At 42.3% G+C, this 15468-nt stretch overlaps 1 protein-coding gene and 1 long non-coding RNA gene across 2 annotated transcripts; one reads left to right on the top strand and one right to left on the bottom strand.

The window, feature by feature from the left end:
• Positions 1–2498: 2498 nt before the first annotated feature.
• Positions 2499–9030, bottom strand: LOC139622004 (uncharacterized). Its single transcript, XR_011691130.1, has 3 exons — positions 8682–9030; positions 8001–8108; positions 2499–6674 (listed from the first exon to the last, which is right to left on the bottom strand). It is a non-coding gene; the product is annotated as an uncharacterized lncRNA (long non-coding RNA).
• A 102-nt stretch (positions 9031–9132) lies between these two features.
• Positions 9133–11524, top strand: lratd1 (LRAT domain containing 1). The gene is made up of 2 exons (XM_071479024.1): positions 9133–9305; positions 9816–11524. Exon 2 carries the CDS (start codon positions 9853–9855, stop codon positions 10639–10641), a length of 789 nt encoding a protein of 262 aa, XP_071335125.1. The 5' UTR covers positions 9133–9305; positions 9816–9852; the 3' UTR covers positions 10642–11524.
• Positions 11525–15468: the final 3944 nt, after the last annotated feature.

Here is a 15468-nt window from a genome sequence, read left to right as displayed (position 1 = left end):
AATGACATTTAACATCTTGAAGTTTCTTCTGCTCTTCAGCTATGAGAGTATCCATGTCCACGCCAAATAAGATGCTCTTGATTCCACCATTGTGCCTTGCCTAGGCAATGCACGTCCATTAATTTGGGGGAGGAGCTCTAAAGGGAGGGGTGTATTTGTTCTGCTTTAGAGTTCAAATATCAACAGTCTTTCTCCAGAATTGCTTACTCCACCTTTAACAGAAAACAAAGTAGAGTCTTTAATAAATAAGGTTCCACTTTTAAAATTCAAACTGGAGCAGCTGACTTGGTAGTTTCAGTCCAGAGACTCACAACTGCAGCACAGCTTGTAAGGGGTTGAAATTTGGGGAAAATGTTACCAGTAAGTTTGGTAGCGGCTGGCATCAGTCGTGACCAATCTTATCATCACCGCCTTTCCTTTTCTGCAAAAGCTCTGCACTCTGCATTTCCTGATGAGAACAGTCTTCAGTACAGCTGCAACAAAAGCTTCTCCCAAGGGGAACTTGATGTCCTTGTGCAGGAGGTGCAGAATCGGCACAAGTAAATACACGACACCTTAAATGAAATTAACTTGGGAGAAGATAACGCTTTTGTTTGCTCTGGTGCAGTGGCCCAAGGACAACTGTGGCACTGTTGGAAACACTTTGGTGAAAAGTAACATAGAACCAGTTGTATAGACAGTTTGTAGTCAGATATGAACAACCCAGAGCCATTCATGATGCCTATAGAGGGTGAAGTCAATTATTCACACCACAATCTCATATAATCACAGTGAAATAATTTATTTACACTGTATCATACACCGTATATCAAATTGCCTGGCATGTAATTCATTCGATGGTTTTGTATGCTTTTTAATAAAGACTGTTCATGTGCACTTTTCTTTATAAATCCATGACAATACCATGAACCACAGAATTATTCTATAAAACATAAGCTGTGTGCTGTGTACCTTGGGCATGGTCTAAGCAGGTGGGAAGCGCAAAGTACACAAACACTTGACATCAAAATTGCACCGCGGTGTCTGATAATAACTGACAAACCCCCACTGCGCCTGTCCTAACAGTCAAATTCACAGCAAGTCAATAACAAACAACCACTTGGAGGTGAGAACACAGCTTGTTCATGCATCCACAAAAAAAACACCACGCCACTAAAATCCTGGCAGCGTGCCATCACAAAATGAGAGCACATTGTATCATCCATCTTTTGACAATAAAAGCCTAATTTATTATTTAAATTCATGAATGCTAATTTGTCTGTTACTCTTGTTACTCTTGGACCGACTTGCTGAGTCAATCCTTTGATCATTTGGATCCATTTACTCATTAAAACTCTCAATCTGATTCCATGATTGAATCTACTTGATCATGACAATTGTGTATAATATATTATTTTTTTCGTATAAAATATAATGTCCAGTGCTAATTTTTTTTTACTGCTAAACCACAAAAAGAAGTATTGTATATCCTGCAGTTAGATGTCAAACTTTAACATCTAACAGTTTAACAATGAAGTTGTCAAGCTTCAAAGAAATGTTAAACAAATGCAAACTGAATGCCACAGTAAAATGTTCAAGTGGTAAGAAATAAAATGCCATCAGCCATGCCTATATGTAATATTACACTGCTATTGCATAAATGCTTATAGTTTTGTGTTTTAACCATCAGTCTAAACTAAGAAGATGTTGACTCTGCATTGTTATTCATGGCAGTGCAGTAAACTGAATCATATTACAACAAATCATAGACAAATTTTTTTTTACCTCTTTCACTCGTGCCCACAGGCATCTATAATTCCTGTAATGAACAAGGTAAAAATAGAGAGTTGGGGGGGGGGGGGCAGGAACATAAATAGAGACACAATACGTTGGATTTGAGCATCACACCATGAATGTGTCTGTCATCCACCATCTGGAACAGTCGTCTCAGTCAACACTTTTCACTCAGCCAGATATTCAGTCAACAGTTTAAATCAAACAACTTTATTGACAGAGATAACAGAAATGGAGGGGGGAAAAAAACCCACAGTTAATGTGAGCTAACCTGCTGTGTGGTGAATGTGCTTTTGTTAAAACTGTGGAGGAGGATAATCACAGTTAAGGCCACTGATCCCCTGGTGTTAATTATTTTCACCTTTATTCATCTGGGGGAAGTTTACTTAAATGCAGTGACATGAACATGAGGGAGTCGCCAGCTGGAAGCTGTGACGTCAGTCGTCCACTAAGCTTTTAGCTGATTTTCCGAGGCATTTGATGGTTTAGCGCTGTGCTCATGGGCACTTTCGGCGCTAGATGTCAAGTGTTCACCCTCCCTGCCCAGAGTTCTGTCACTGAAAAGGGAATAGCATCTTGGATGGGAATGATATTTATCATGAATACATTTTGAAATGTGACTCACTTTAATTTTTCAGCTTGCACAACTATTTGCATTGTGCTGTTGCCTCTCCTCTCCTCTCCTCTCCTCCCCCAACAAAAAACAACAAATGTATCTTGTGCCATATTTCCTAGAATACATTTCACAACAGTTGCATCAGGGCCGTGCATATTGGGTTAGTGTGTCCAAAGTCGTACAAGCTAAACTTATATGTTGTGAGTATGACATGTGTCTCTGGAAGGAATAATTCTTCCTTCCAATTGATTCAGTGAGGTCAAAACTGAGACAGGACCATGAAAACCGTTGCGTTTTGGTGTCTGTGATCATGTTGCAAAGCCGGCACTGTGCACAAGAGAAAAAGCAGTCGCATAACATTTGTGTCCAAGAAAATGACCTCTGTCTGACCTCTTTGATACTGCTCCCTCTCTCTCACACCCACATACACACAAAGAGACACACACACACGGTCTAGCGGTGTTGCTGATGTTGGCACATTTGTGCTCTGGGACAAGAGCTGCTTCATTGGCACTGATTACCGCTTTATCCTTCCCTTGCAAACACCAGCCAACATCACCCTGCATACCAATGGACTTCACCAACCAGAGAGAGATAAAGGGAAAGAGAGGAAAGGAATGATGAACAAATATAATAATAGCACTCAGTAGAGTGCATGCCTCCGCCAAGGCCAAACAATCCTACACATGTCTGTGAGGTCCACATTATTATCTGGATCTGCACCAAACTGTACAAATTCATAGATGTCAACACCATAAATATGTCTGATTTTTTACATCAACATCCAGACATTATTTCCTGAAAAACTGATAAAAATGCAGAAGAAAATGACATATATCACAGTGTTTGGGAAGTGATAAAAAATAAAATAAAAATAAAATCCTGGATCTGTCCCTTTAAACTGATTGGCACCTAAATTCAATGGGTTTTTCCCTGGCCCACTCCACATCCCTCCACTAAGTTTGGTGCAAATCAGTTCAGTACTTTCTGCATAATCAAGCTGACAAACAAACAAACAAGCAGGACATGATTGAAAACATAACATAATGAGAGATTAAAGGGAAAAGGGAAGCCACAAAAAAAAAAAATCCATCCATTTTGTCATGTCAGCTGATCTCAACATATCACAATTTAAATCAAGTCAATATTTCCATTCAGCTTAAAATAGATTCAGAATTTGAGTGATGGCTGCGAGTTGTATGAGTGGAAACAGGACATAAAACAACTAAATCTTTACTTGTATCAGTATAAATTCTTAAAATGTTTGTGGACAGAGAGTTCATATCTTGGGCTTTCATGTTGTCCAAGCACAGTTTTCATGTTGGATTTCAAGTGAGTAAAGTATTGCCTGACCATAACATCTTTTTTTAACCTTGTTTATTCATATTGTTTTCTGTCTTTACATTTTAGCCAAATGGGATGTTTCTGGGGTGTGAGTTATTAAGCAATGTTCCCTGTTCACAGTTTATTATAATTTCATACTGTGAAATTGTTTTGAGACGAGTATGTCATTTCTCTTCAGCAGCCCCACAATAAGAGTATTAACTGTTTTAAAAAGGCAGAGCAAAGAGAAAGAAAGATAAAAGGTTACACTTGCAGCAGTTGGTAAACCATGTTTGGTGAGCAGAGTCTCACCTGATTTATGCCACTGCGCCATTTAGTTTAATACATAAGATCAAACTAAACTGTAATTCTCTTCTGTCAGTTCAGTACATAAAGAGAATTCAGCATGTCGGCCTTTGCACAGGTCTGTGAAAGTCTCTTCAGAGGAGTACGGCTGTAGCAGCATTAAGCTGGAGATGGGGAGGAGTTGAATATGCAGACGTTAACATTCACAGCCACATCGATGGGCTTCTGATGTGTCAGACGATGGCCTACTGAATGAGTCACAGTCCGCAGTCTGAGGAGAGCTGATAAGACCTGACGGAAAACCTGCTTTTCTGTGGGAGACAGATGGAGTTGGAACAAAACACATGATACACACACACAAACACACACACACACACAAAACCTGGGCATAGATGCACAAACACAAGATAGAAGTACAAAAGAATAGGATTTGAGTGAAATAATATCGTATAATAATATTAAAGAAGATAAATGTATGATAAGAATCATATCGCTGTAAAAACACGGGAAGATGCTGTCTGTCATAGTTGATAAACAGAACAAAAATATTGCAAACACATTATTTATTGAATTACTATTCTTTTTTTTTTTTTTTGAGCAGAAAATGAAAAATTGGACATTTAAATGATGCCAAAGTCTGGATAAACACTGACTGTTACACAGTGAATAATCTGAACAGATGAGTAAACTCTCAGTCCAACTTTTAAAAAAACATAACTGAAAATAAAACGGTCACAAAGACATTCATCCCTTTTTTAGATGGACATTGTTGCACAAAGACAAACACAGCATAAGGGACGAACTTGTCATGTATAACAATAAGAGGAGCAGCTGTATTTGGAGAAGCATGGAGAGAGACTTTTAGAAACTGTGTGATACAGAAACACTTCTGCCAATTCAATCCTTCATACTGGCAAAAGGAACATTTCGTGACCAAACTATTCCAATTTCTTTCCCTGTTGAATTGTACAGTGTCATGGGACAGCTCGGTGCCATATGTGACTGCCTGGATGTGCACAAGGGTCTTTGAGCCAGTAAAAGACTCAACTGTTTAGACATTACTGAACATCTCTATTAAAGCTATACTAATCCAAAACAGCAACTTTGGGCAGGCATGCTTGGCCTCTTAATAAATGGTCCAAAACAAGTAATAAAACCCTGCCCTTTATCATTTATAGCAGTGTCCACCATTTCTAAATGTCTGTTACTTCTTGCTTAGAAAAACAGATGACGTCTGACATGGCAAACATCCATTTATGCCATAATTGATACGTTGGGACAGCCTAATTGATTTCCAGCAGGACTTTTGCCATTTATCTGGTTATTTCTGCTGTAATTAGTTTAACAGTGTTTAACTTCTTGCAGAAAGGAAAGTGATGGGTGATGACAAGAGTAGGAGAAATGTGTTGGAAATAGACTACAGCATATATCTGTAACAGCAAGATAACAGTTAAAAACAAATCAAGTCTATCTGGAGCGATACTGTGTCACACTGCACTATATATATATATATAAAACATAACATAAAAACATAACATAACATAACATAGCCCTGGAATGTGTGTATAGAAAGAGGTGTTCCTGAAAAAGAGGGGGGAAAAACATTGTCAGTGAAACTAAAGTGGTTACATAAATTACATTTAAAGAAATCATTTTCATTCATTAATGCCACTACAATAGTTCCAGTGTAGAGTTTATTCTTTGATTACTTATTATACGGTTTAACCAAGCAAAGACACTGAGCTCCACTGTTCTCCTTTCCCACTAAGATAAAGACTATGCTCAGTTCAAGAAATAACACCCCAGGGGAAAGTGATGACTGTGATTGTAGATATGATGATGATGTTGATGGCCACCATCTGCAGCACCTAAGCACCTACAATCACAGTCATAAACAACAGACATGCTGGAGGGTATAATTGTTTTTATACATTGTTTTCAGACAAATGTGTTTGTTTTTTTTTAAAGAAATCAATACTTTGTTATGCAAATGTGTGAATATATAGATGAATTAACGTCCACTCAGTAATAAATAAAATTTTTTTTTTTTTTTTTATTCTAACACAGGCAAAATATTTGGCAATCAAAACACTTGGCCAGTTTCATTCTGAAATGCATCTCTGTGGGGGGAAATAAACTACAACAACATTCATTCCAGCTATATACACATGTGAATAATTGTCATCCAGCATTTACATAAGTGTCATTATGTACCATGACACACACGCACAGGAGATAATTGTGGAGTAATTGTTGATGCAGCTGCAGCCTTGATAGACAGAGGGCTTGGCTTTTCTGCTGCCTGCTCTCTGTGGCTGTTTACTTCATTTATCACAGAAAAACCAAACACTAATTCAATTTCAGGTGCCATATATGTACGTCCACAAAATGATATTCAGTTTCCTTTTGGGGAAAGCTTCTGTGGTGGATCTTCTTCAGACTTCAGATTTGAATGGTTATGACAGAAGGTGCGCAATCTCATTGCTCCACCACCATGTGAACTACACCTTTAGACTCAAGCTTTCCAAATATCAGTCACCCCATCTTGTATGTCTTCCAACAGGCCATTGACTCAGACTTGAGCTAAGCACAGTTGATACTAATGCTCCATTTCTTCCTGACACTGTTCTGTAGCTGACCCTGCTCTCTGACCTCCCTGAAAAGGCACAAGCAAAAAACATTATTTCTCCTGCAGGGATCAATAGAGTATCACAAAAAGGCTTACGTTGTATTTTCTGCTTCCATGTTGTTGTTTTTTTCTTTATACAAGCAAGAGTTTTAAGGATCTAGTGTTTTAAGGATCTGGTGATTTAGAATTGTAAAACACCACAGACACACTGAGTGATATGCAGCATGCAGGTGATGCAGGTCTTTAAAATATTGACATGACATTTTTCTGCATGCTGACATCAGCTCTAACACCCAAAAAAAAGGAGGTACATGCACACAGCAGAATATCTCTCTGCAAACTCTATTTCTGTACCGCACTCCAGCAAGTTTAGATACACACGTGCACACAGCTTGATGTAGAGACCTTTTTCTTCCCAAAAGACACGCCTTTTATTTTGCATATACACATTATACCAAAAGCTTTCTCACTCTCACACTCCATAAAACTGTGGCCAGCAACTTGAGTGTGGCTGCATGCCGGGGGATGCAACACATCACAGAGACGGAGGAAGACAAAGCTGACATATGTGGTGATGAGGAAGCCTGTTTGTGCTCACAAGTGAGTCAGTCAGTGTGAGACAGACGGAGAGACACACTGGTGTTGAATGAATACATTTGTGCACACAGCTGAATGTGTATGTGTCAGTCCTTTTTATCTGCATGGTATGGCGCTGCAGTGTATATGATTTAGTTAGTAATTAGGGAATAGAGACATATCCAATTATTGGGGTTGTGAAATATCACCCTGTCTCAGTAGTTATTCCAGTACTGTCTGCACCCTGCCTTATTATTACACCAGCTGCATATATGATTAGGTGTGTCTGTGTGTGTGTGTAAAAGAGAGAGAGAGAGAGAGAGAGAGAGAGAGAGAGGGAAAGAAAGCAAGGGAGAGCGAGTGCAGCATATGTGTGTGTCCAAAAAAGGCGGCGTCTACAAAGGAAACTCATTTCTGTTCATTGTAGATTATAGGTGGCAGGACCACATGCCCGTAGGAGCTGCAGCCAAACCCACTGCTGACAGTCCCATGACACCTTGTGTGTGCGTGCGTATGTGTGTGTAGGCCTACATGTCTACAGGTACAATATATTTATGTGTGTGTGTGTATTTCTCCCTCTCTGCCTGACTTTAAGTACATGGGCACACACAGTGGTAAGCACTACATCAGAAAGAGCTCCACACATAAATAAAAAGGTGATCAGTCAGATACGCGCACACCTGCTCTCTGATGAAAGTGTAAACAACATAGAAGGACATAGCTGCATGGATGGCTGTTTGGGGGTGGAGGGATGGGGTATGCACAATCATATCTCACCTAGTGGAAAAGCCACCAGGGACTTTTCTGTGTCAGCAACTGGAGAGCAGCTATCGCCAACCATCTGGGAGAGGAAAGAGAGAAATACTCTTAGGAGCTCTCTGGATGCTGCCAGAGGAGAAGAAAAAAAGAAGAAAAAAAAAAGAAAAAGGAAATATGAACAGATATCCAATGTGCAGGTAGACAGACAAAACATTCGCTCCATAGAGTGGGCTCTGATATAAACGGCGCGATGACTATCTGCTCTGGGCAGTGGTGATGAAAAGAGAGAGACGTGACTGCAGAGTGTGGATGACACAAGTGTACTCACATTTATCTTGAGAGCACTGTATGCAAGTATACAATATATTATGCATGCAAAAGTGAGTCACAGGCTGAAAATTCGATATGCATTTCATTTCAGTCATATTTTGTTCCTAGACACAACATCAATGCAAAATAAAAATGTGATAGAGTTTGTATTAATCTCCCTCTAGACTCCTTTCTTTTGTTCCTACCTTGCACACACACATACACACCTGCCTCCAGCCCCTCCCTCCCTTCAGTCTCTGCCAGGGCGCGCGCACACACACACACACACACTCACACATAGTGACAGCTATGGAAGAAGTGTGGTGAAGCTCGTGAAGCCTGTGGAAATAACTTACAAGTTACACATTTGAACTGAAGGACAGAACCTACTCGTGTATTCAGGAGTGCGGAAACACATTTGTCATGTCCTGCAGCAACAGTGTGCCTCCGATAAGGACGCGGTTTTTGGAGCAGTTTTGAGATAGTCGAGATGTTTATAGCTCATCAGGAGGTAAGCTGCTCTTGAGATATGCAGCCTCTTATCGCTGATGACTGCTGTCATGAACTTGCCTACAAGGGCTCCGCTGGTCATGTAGAGAATTCCGTAGCTCTCTGACAACAAAAACCATGCCACGGTAACAGCCGCCTATCGCCGCTGGCCGCCCTGCTCGCCCGTGATTGGATCATACGTTTGACGGGCACATCCCTCCGCGGCTTCCATTGGCTCGGCGGTAATGGACCCGTGACTGCGCTCCAGTGAAACCCCGCGAAGGTGGAGCGCGTCGGCCGAGGCGGAGCTCTCCTTGGTACTTAAACGGAGCTGGCGGCTGAAAGGAGTGAAGTACTAGCACGCACGACACAGCCGGAGCGCCCCGGTGCGCGGTGCGAAGAGTGAGAGACAAGTGTGAGAAGAAAGAGGAGAGAAGAAGAGAGAGGAGGAGAGCGGGGCACCCTGCAGCCCTCTGTACTAATGGACCATAAGGATATTTAACCGTTTGCCCGGCGAGCGCACAGGTATCTTCTTTTTCTCCAGTTTCTTTTCATTTTTGCGCCGTGCGTAAAGACACGGCAGTGGCCTTTATTTACGGTTCCTTCTCTCTCCTCACTGTTTTTATCCAGCAGCTGCCATCCTCAGACTCTTTTTCTTTTTTTTTTTTTTTTTACCTCTTTTCCTTTTCCTTGCTTCTTCTTCATGGGAACAACAGGCTCCTTTTTACATTCCACTGGAATTAATGATTGACTAATGGGTGTGAGGAGAGCAAGGGGCAGAGGATCATTGATTGCGTTAGTGTACTCTTTGGGCTCAATAACACAAGAGAGCTCCTGTCCCTCTGTTTAGGTGACTGCTGAGAAGTGTTGAGTGCCTTCTTAGCCCACTCTCTTATCAATTGACCGAAGGGATTTAAATGCAGCCAGGCGTTTGTGCACAGTGTTTGGCGCTTCGTGAAAGTGAATATTGCTTTGCCGCTGCATTTTACTCTATTGACACCCATCTCTCTCTCTCTCTCTCTCTGTCCCTCTCAGACACCGCAGTCCATGCCTCTGCCTTGCCAGGTCATTGATGGGAAATCAACTGGATCGGATCACCCACCTCAACTACAGCGAGCTGCCCACGGGGGATCCGTCCGGGCTAGAGAAGGACGAGCTTCGGGTCGGCGTCGCTTACTTCTTCTCTGACGAAGAGGAGGAGGTGGACGACCGCACTCCGTCTGACTGCGGCTTCACCAAGGACCACAGCCCGACCGAGGAGGGACCCTTCTCGGTCAGCGAGGTGGAGTACTCTGCCTTCTGCTCCCAGGAATGCATCTTCTCCAAGCTGCGGGAGAACGAGGACTTGAATGTGTACTCGGCCAAAACTTTGCTGACTATGTGCAAACCGGGGGACCTGCTGGAGCTGGTGGCCACCGCGCAAGCCCCCCACTGGGCCATCTACGAGCAGGACGACCAGGTCATTCATCTGCACAAGGGCGAGATCCGCAAGGACAGCCTGCTTGAGATCAGCAACGGTCGCCACGGGAGGATAGTCAACAATCGGTACCGGTACCGACCGCTTCCTCCTGACCTGGTGATGCAGAACGCAGTGGGACACCTGGGCCTGAGCAGCGAGGAGATATGCTGGACCAACTCAGAAAGTTTCGCAGCCTGGTGCCGTTTTGGGAAACGGGAGTTCAAAGCCGGGGGAGAGGCGCACTCAGCGGAGCAGCAGTATTTCCTCAAAGTGCATCTGTCTGGCAGCGGGGTGCACACTCTGGTCTTTCGCAGCCTGGAGGACATGATCCGGGAGAGGAGGCGAGTGGACGCCAGTGGAATTCTCAAAGAGCTGTCTTTGGTTAACGGGGGCAAGGAGTGATCAGGGATTCCGTTTGATATCCTCTCCTCCGCCCCCCACCCCCCTCTTTTCTCCCGCCCCCTCCTCCCCAGCTGCCTCCTCTCGCCAACGCGCACGGACGCACACACAAACGTACTCGCACACACGCACACAAGCACACAGACGCGCACACACATGCAAGGACCTGTTGGTTTCGGACTGTCTGTCAGGGATGGACCCCGGGCTGCGTCTGGACCACATGCGCTCCGTAGGATCTCCATCAAATTGCAGAGTGATGAAAACTGAGAGAGAGAGAGAGCGGCCATACAAACAGACAACGCCCCTTCAGATTAGAATTCGTGCTGAGTGGGACACACGATTTCTATTAAACCCATTGCCCCGAAATCACCTGTACAACCCGCACATAGCGCACACGGCTCGGTTTGGTTTTCTGTTTAATTTCTCGGGAAAATGGATTTGGCCCCTTCTCTGCATAGGGCGCCTGCTGCGGCAGACCTGACGGTGAGACCTGGAGAGGGAGAGATGGGGGGGGGGGGTGAAAGATAGGATCTGGGGTGGCTCTCGAAAAGTCTCCCTTCTATTTTTTTACTGTTAGCTTTAAGACCGGGACTGACCATGACACAGATCTAAGCCACTAATTCATAGACCTCTGACAGTCCCACATGGCTGCGCAGTTGCCTAAACAAAGCATTTTGGCTTGTTCAAGCTCCCCTTTTTTGCCATATCAAGAGTATTGTCATTTTCACAATGCTGTCATCCTGATCCACAGCACTGGATGTATGTGTAAATTGTATTCATATATTGATTTCAATTTAAGTCCCTTATTTTTGTATTTAAGTTTAGTGGATTTAACCCTGATCTCTTTTTTTGGTTCAAATAAATGGAGGTTGAAATATGAAAATAACCATTTGGTCCAGCAGGTGTTGTTTGGTCACACATATACAATAACACACAGTATCTCACTCTTTCTCACTCCCTCTCTCTCTCTCACACACACAGGGCTATATGAATTATTGATGTTCTGGTGCCTCCTGACCTGCCTCAAGCCAAATAGGCTTCATATATCTCCACAGTATTTGGAAGCAGTAAAATGGTCATCTGCATCAAACCTATAAAGGCTTTATGAAAAATCCATATGGGATCTGGGAGCTACAGTATATAGGCAGCTGTATAGAGTCAACGGGAACATGCAGTATTTCGCCACAGGCCATATTTCCTCTTGTGGGTTTTATTCTGCTGCTAAATTTAGGCTACACATTCACAGGCATGTTGATCTCTCCAGATTATGCGTGTTTCATTCTTCACAACAGCACAACTCTAAGTTACGTTGGCTTCTTGACTCATATTTAACATCTGCGTTGTGAACAAGACGTCCTTCATAGAATGCTTATCATGAAGAAACACATTTTGTTATTATGGCACCTGTGTTGTATCAGTCTGCAGTGGCTTCATCCCTGGATTGATGTTGCTACTCCTCTGCTGTGAGAGTCAGACAGTGTCTTGGTTTTTCTCAGGCTTGTGATCTGTGATAGTATCAGTGGAGGTGGGATCAGTCACCTCACTCGTGTTAAGCCGTCTCTCTACCCTCGCTTGCCTCCTTACCTCTGTTTAATTGAGTCTGAAAGGACCTGAGAGCAGATTCATGGAATGTTTTGCTGTAATGTGCGTCTTTGTTCAGGCTGCAAGCTTGCTGCACTTGTGATTCATATTTGATTGTAAGTATAAGTGAATGGCCAGTGTGTGTGTTGTGTGTGGAGATGAAGAGGTTTTCAAAATGTAACATCTTCACCTGGAAGTACTCACGTGGTGATAAATAACAAAGCTGCAGTTGATTTGGTTAAAATCCAGCTGGAGGGGAGAGTTAGACAAACAGTTTGTGTTTTTGTGTGTGTTTGAGAGAGAGAGAGAGAGAGAGAGAGAGAGAGAGAGAGAGAGAGAGAGAGAGAGAGAGAGAGAGAGGCAGCATGCTAGTAAACCAGCAGGGATTTAACATGTGTGTGTTTGTCTCTACTGGGACTGATCTTGTCTGATGTAGGTGATGTTTGTTCCACTGACAAGTTCAATCAGATACAGGTTTTCTGGTCACTGTGTGTGTGTGTGTGTGTGTGTGTGTGTGTGTGTGTGTGTGTGTGTGTGTGTGTGTGTGTGTGTGTGTGTGTGTGTGTGTGTGCAGATGCTGCAATCTCAGCCCTCAGACATTTCTCATGTCAAAATACAGACTAATAAATCTGTGGATCTTGTAAATGTGCCTTGAGAAGATTTTCTCCAGCTATTGACCCAAATACTTTATTCTTTTGGCTTTGCTGGGAATATATTGACACATTTCCTTTCTTGTTTCCTCCCATTCCTCTGATTCTCTTTAGCCTCTATTGGCCAGTATTTCTTCATTATTGCTCAGTATTGCTTGACTCCCTTCACTGCTGATTGTTTTACCAAAGCCAAAAATCACAGTGTTTCCATCCCTTGCAAAAACCACATTAACATAAAATTCAGTTTATTTAAAAAAAAAAAGTGTAAAGATGGAAACCAAAATGTTCATAGAAGTGTTCAAACTGATGTTTCAGACTTGAATTAGGCATTTTAGTCCAAATGTAGACACATTTCAATAATTTAACTATGCAAACAAACACGTATTCCAGGTTGATTTGAATAAACATCCATTTACTGCTGTTTTATTCCATGGCTTTCTTCTTTTTTACCCACTGATGACTGTTCTGTCTGTTCAGAACATTTTGCACAGGCTCAATGTTAAATTGAGGTTGTCCCAGGTGTGTGTGTGTGTGTGTGTGTGTGTGTGTGTGTGTGTGTGTGTGTGTGTGTGTGCGTGCATCAGACATCCCCTCTGAGTTTGAAAAATCAGGGTACTGGGGCAGCTGGTGTTAGAGTTTGTATGTGTATTTGTGGTCTGTGACTAATAAGCCTCAGAAAAGATTTACCATTGTGTGTGTGTTAGAGAGAGAGAGAGAGCTCCAGGCAGAGAATGCACACCACATTGTTATTGTTAGCTCAAAGGGGAAGGCTTCTGCCATCTGACATGACATTGTATGTGTGTGCATTTCTGTTTCAGCTCTATATACCATAAATGAATGTGGGAGTGGGTGAAAGTGTGAGACCTAACTACCACAGCCGTGAGTGTCAGGTTGTGTGTGTGAGCTCAGACCGCACTATGTGTGTGTGTGTGTGTGTGTGTGTGTGTGTGCGCGCGCATATGTGTGTCGCCCATATGCTGTGTGCATGTATATTTATGAAGGTCTGCATCTTTGTATCCATCAGCGACAGTGTGAAAGTAAACACTGTTACTAGGGAAACTCCAGCCTCTTTCGTACTGTATATCCACTAAGGTCTTGTGTCTGCATGCATGTGTGTGTGACTGTGCAAACTCTCCACAGCTCAAAGCTACTTGTTAGCCTTAATAGTTACTCATGTAAGACAAACATGTGACAACCACATCTTTCTCTCTCTCTCACACACACACACACACACTGGCTCGCTGGGGACCAGCTATTGTTTCTTTGTGCAGTGGCATGGATGTGTTCAATTCACACTGAGGTTTGTCTTCAGTGTGAGTGTGTGTGCATCCAGACAAAGCGGATCGCAGCTAGCCTGCTGCCAGCTAAATCAGTGGTCTCAGAGGAGATGTTCTGGGGAGGAGGGAACAAGACAGAGTATCCTGTCTGCACGATGCCTTTAAGAGGATCTCCCTCTAATCTAGACACTGGACTGAACTCCCAGTAGACTTGAATGGCTTGTGTTCCTTGCCCGCCATTCTTTAGGATAGGCGCTTTTATTCAACAACAACGACGACTACACAGCTGGTGATGGAAATGAGGCAGTGGTAAATGGGTTACATGCTGTTAAACCATTGGTAACAATGGTTTCCTCTGAACATCTGTTGTAAAGCATGTGCATACATCATATGCAGTATTTCTGCATTTGTGAACTTGCACCTACATACTGACATTTAAAACTGATTATACGCTGCAACACATTTGTAATTTGAATTACATGGTCAACTAGACTTGTTTATCAGTGCCCTCAAAGCATCGTCTTTGTGTATGAACGATTAAACATGTAAGAGGCTGGACTCTGTTTACTGAGCTGAGCAGTGATTCTTTACAATGGTGGCCATAAAACCTACATGCAGCATCCTTATCTGTCATGGCATCACCATTATATCAGTTAAACAACAAAGTTCTTGCATATCACAAAGGCTTAAAGGATAATTCTGGTATTATTCTATTTTTTTTTTTAGCAACAAATCCAATGAAAAGACAAAAACTAACAATGAACTGATCCTATTATGAAGAATTGCCTGTTTAGCCAAAGCCTGATTAAAGCATATTCTGTGCCATAGAAATCCATTATTGTGCAAACACGATTTAAGAAAAAAAACAAACAGTGAGCAACACTGTTGGACTGGGTCACATTACTTTATCAAAATAAACATGGGCACTGTAGTTTATTTTAAATGTTTATTTTAAGCTGTAAATACTCTCTAGCCCACCAAATCCAAATGCACTTTTTACAAATAAATAACAAATAAATGAAAGTATATATTTCTTACCTCTTTTTTTATATATAAGATTTAAAACTTAAGAAAGAACCAATTGGCTTGGGACTGAGAGCTACAGACAGGGTAGGGAAGTTGGAAAGCGTTGACAGATGAACTAACACGCTGTCTTTTCATGAGATTTTCTCTTTTAAAGTGGCAATCTCAAAGATTTTCATTCATCTATTGCCAAATGAGGTAACACAGTGGTGATTGAGCCTATGGGCCACTGATGAAACTATTGCAATATTTACATATTTGCAGTACAGAACAGAACTGGCTGTCTGCGGTAACCCTCC

This window comes from Trachinotus anak, unplaced genomic scaffold (assembly GCF_046630095.1).
Source record: "Trachinotus anak isolate AG129_WGS33_773 ecotype Australia unplaced genomic scaffold, CSIRO_AGI_Tana_v1 ptg000005l, whole genome shotgun sequence".
Classification (NCBI taxonomy): Eukaryota; Metazoa; Chordata; class Actinopteri; order Carangiformes; family Carangidae; genus Trachinotus; species Trachinotus anak.
Note: the sequence above shows the minus strand (reverse complement) of the source record. Positions and strands in the feature narration are given on the sequence as shown.

Bases quoted from the DNA above. Each gene is read 5' to 3' on its own strand.
- lratd1 (XM_071479024.1), top strand. From the start codon at position 9,853: ATGGGAAATCAACTGGATCGGATCACCCACCTCAACTACAGCGAGCTG.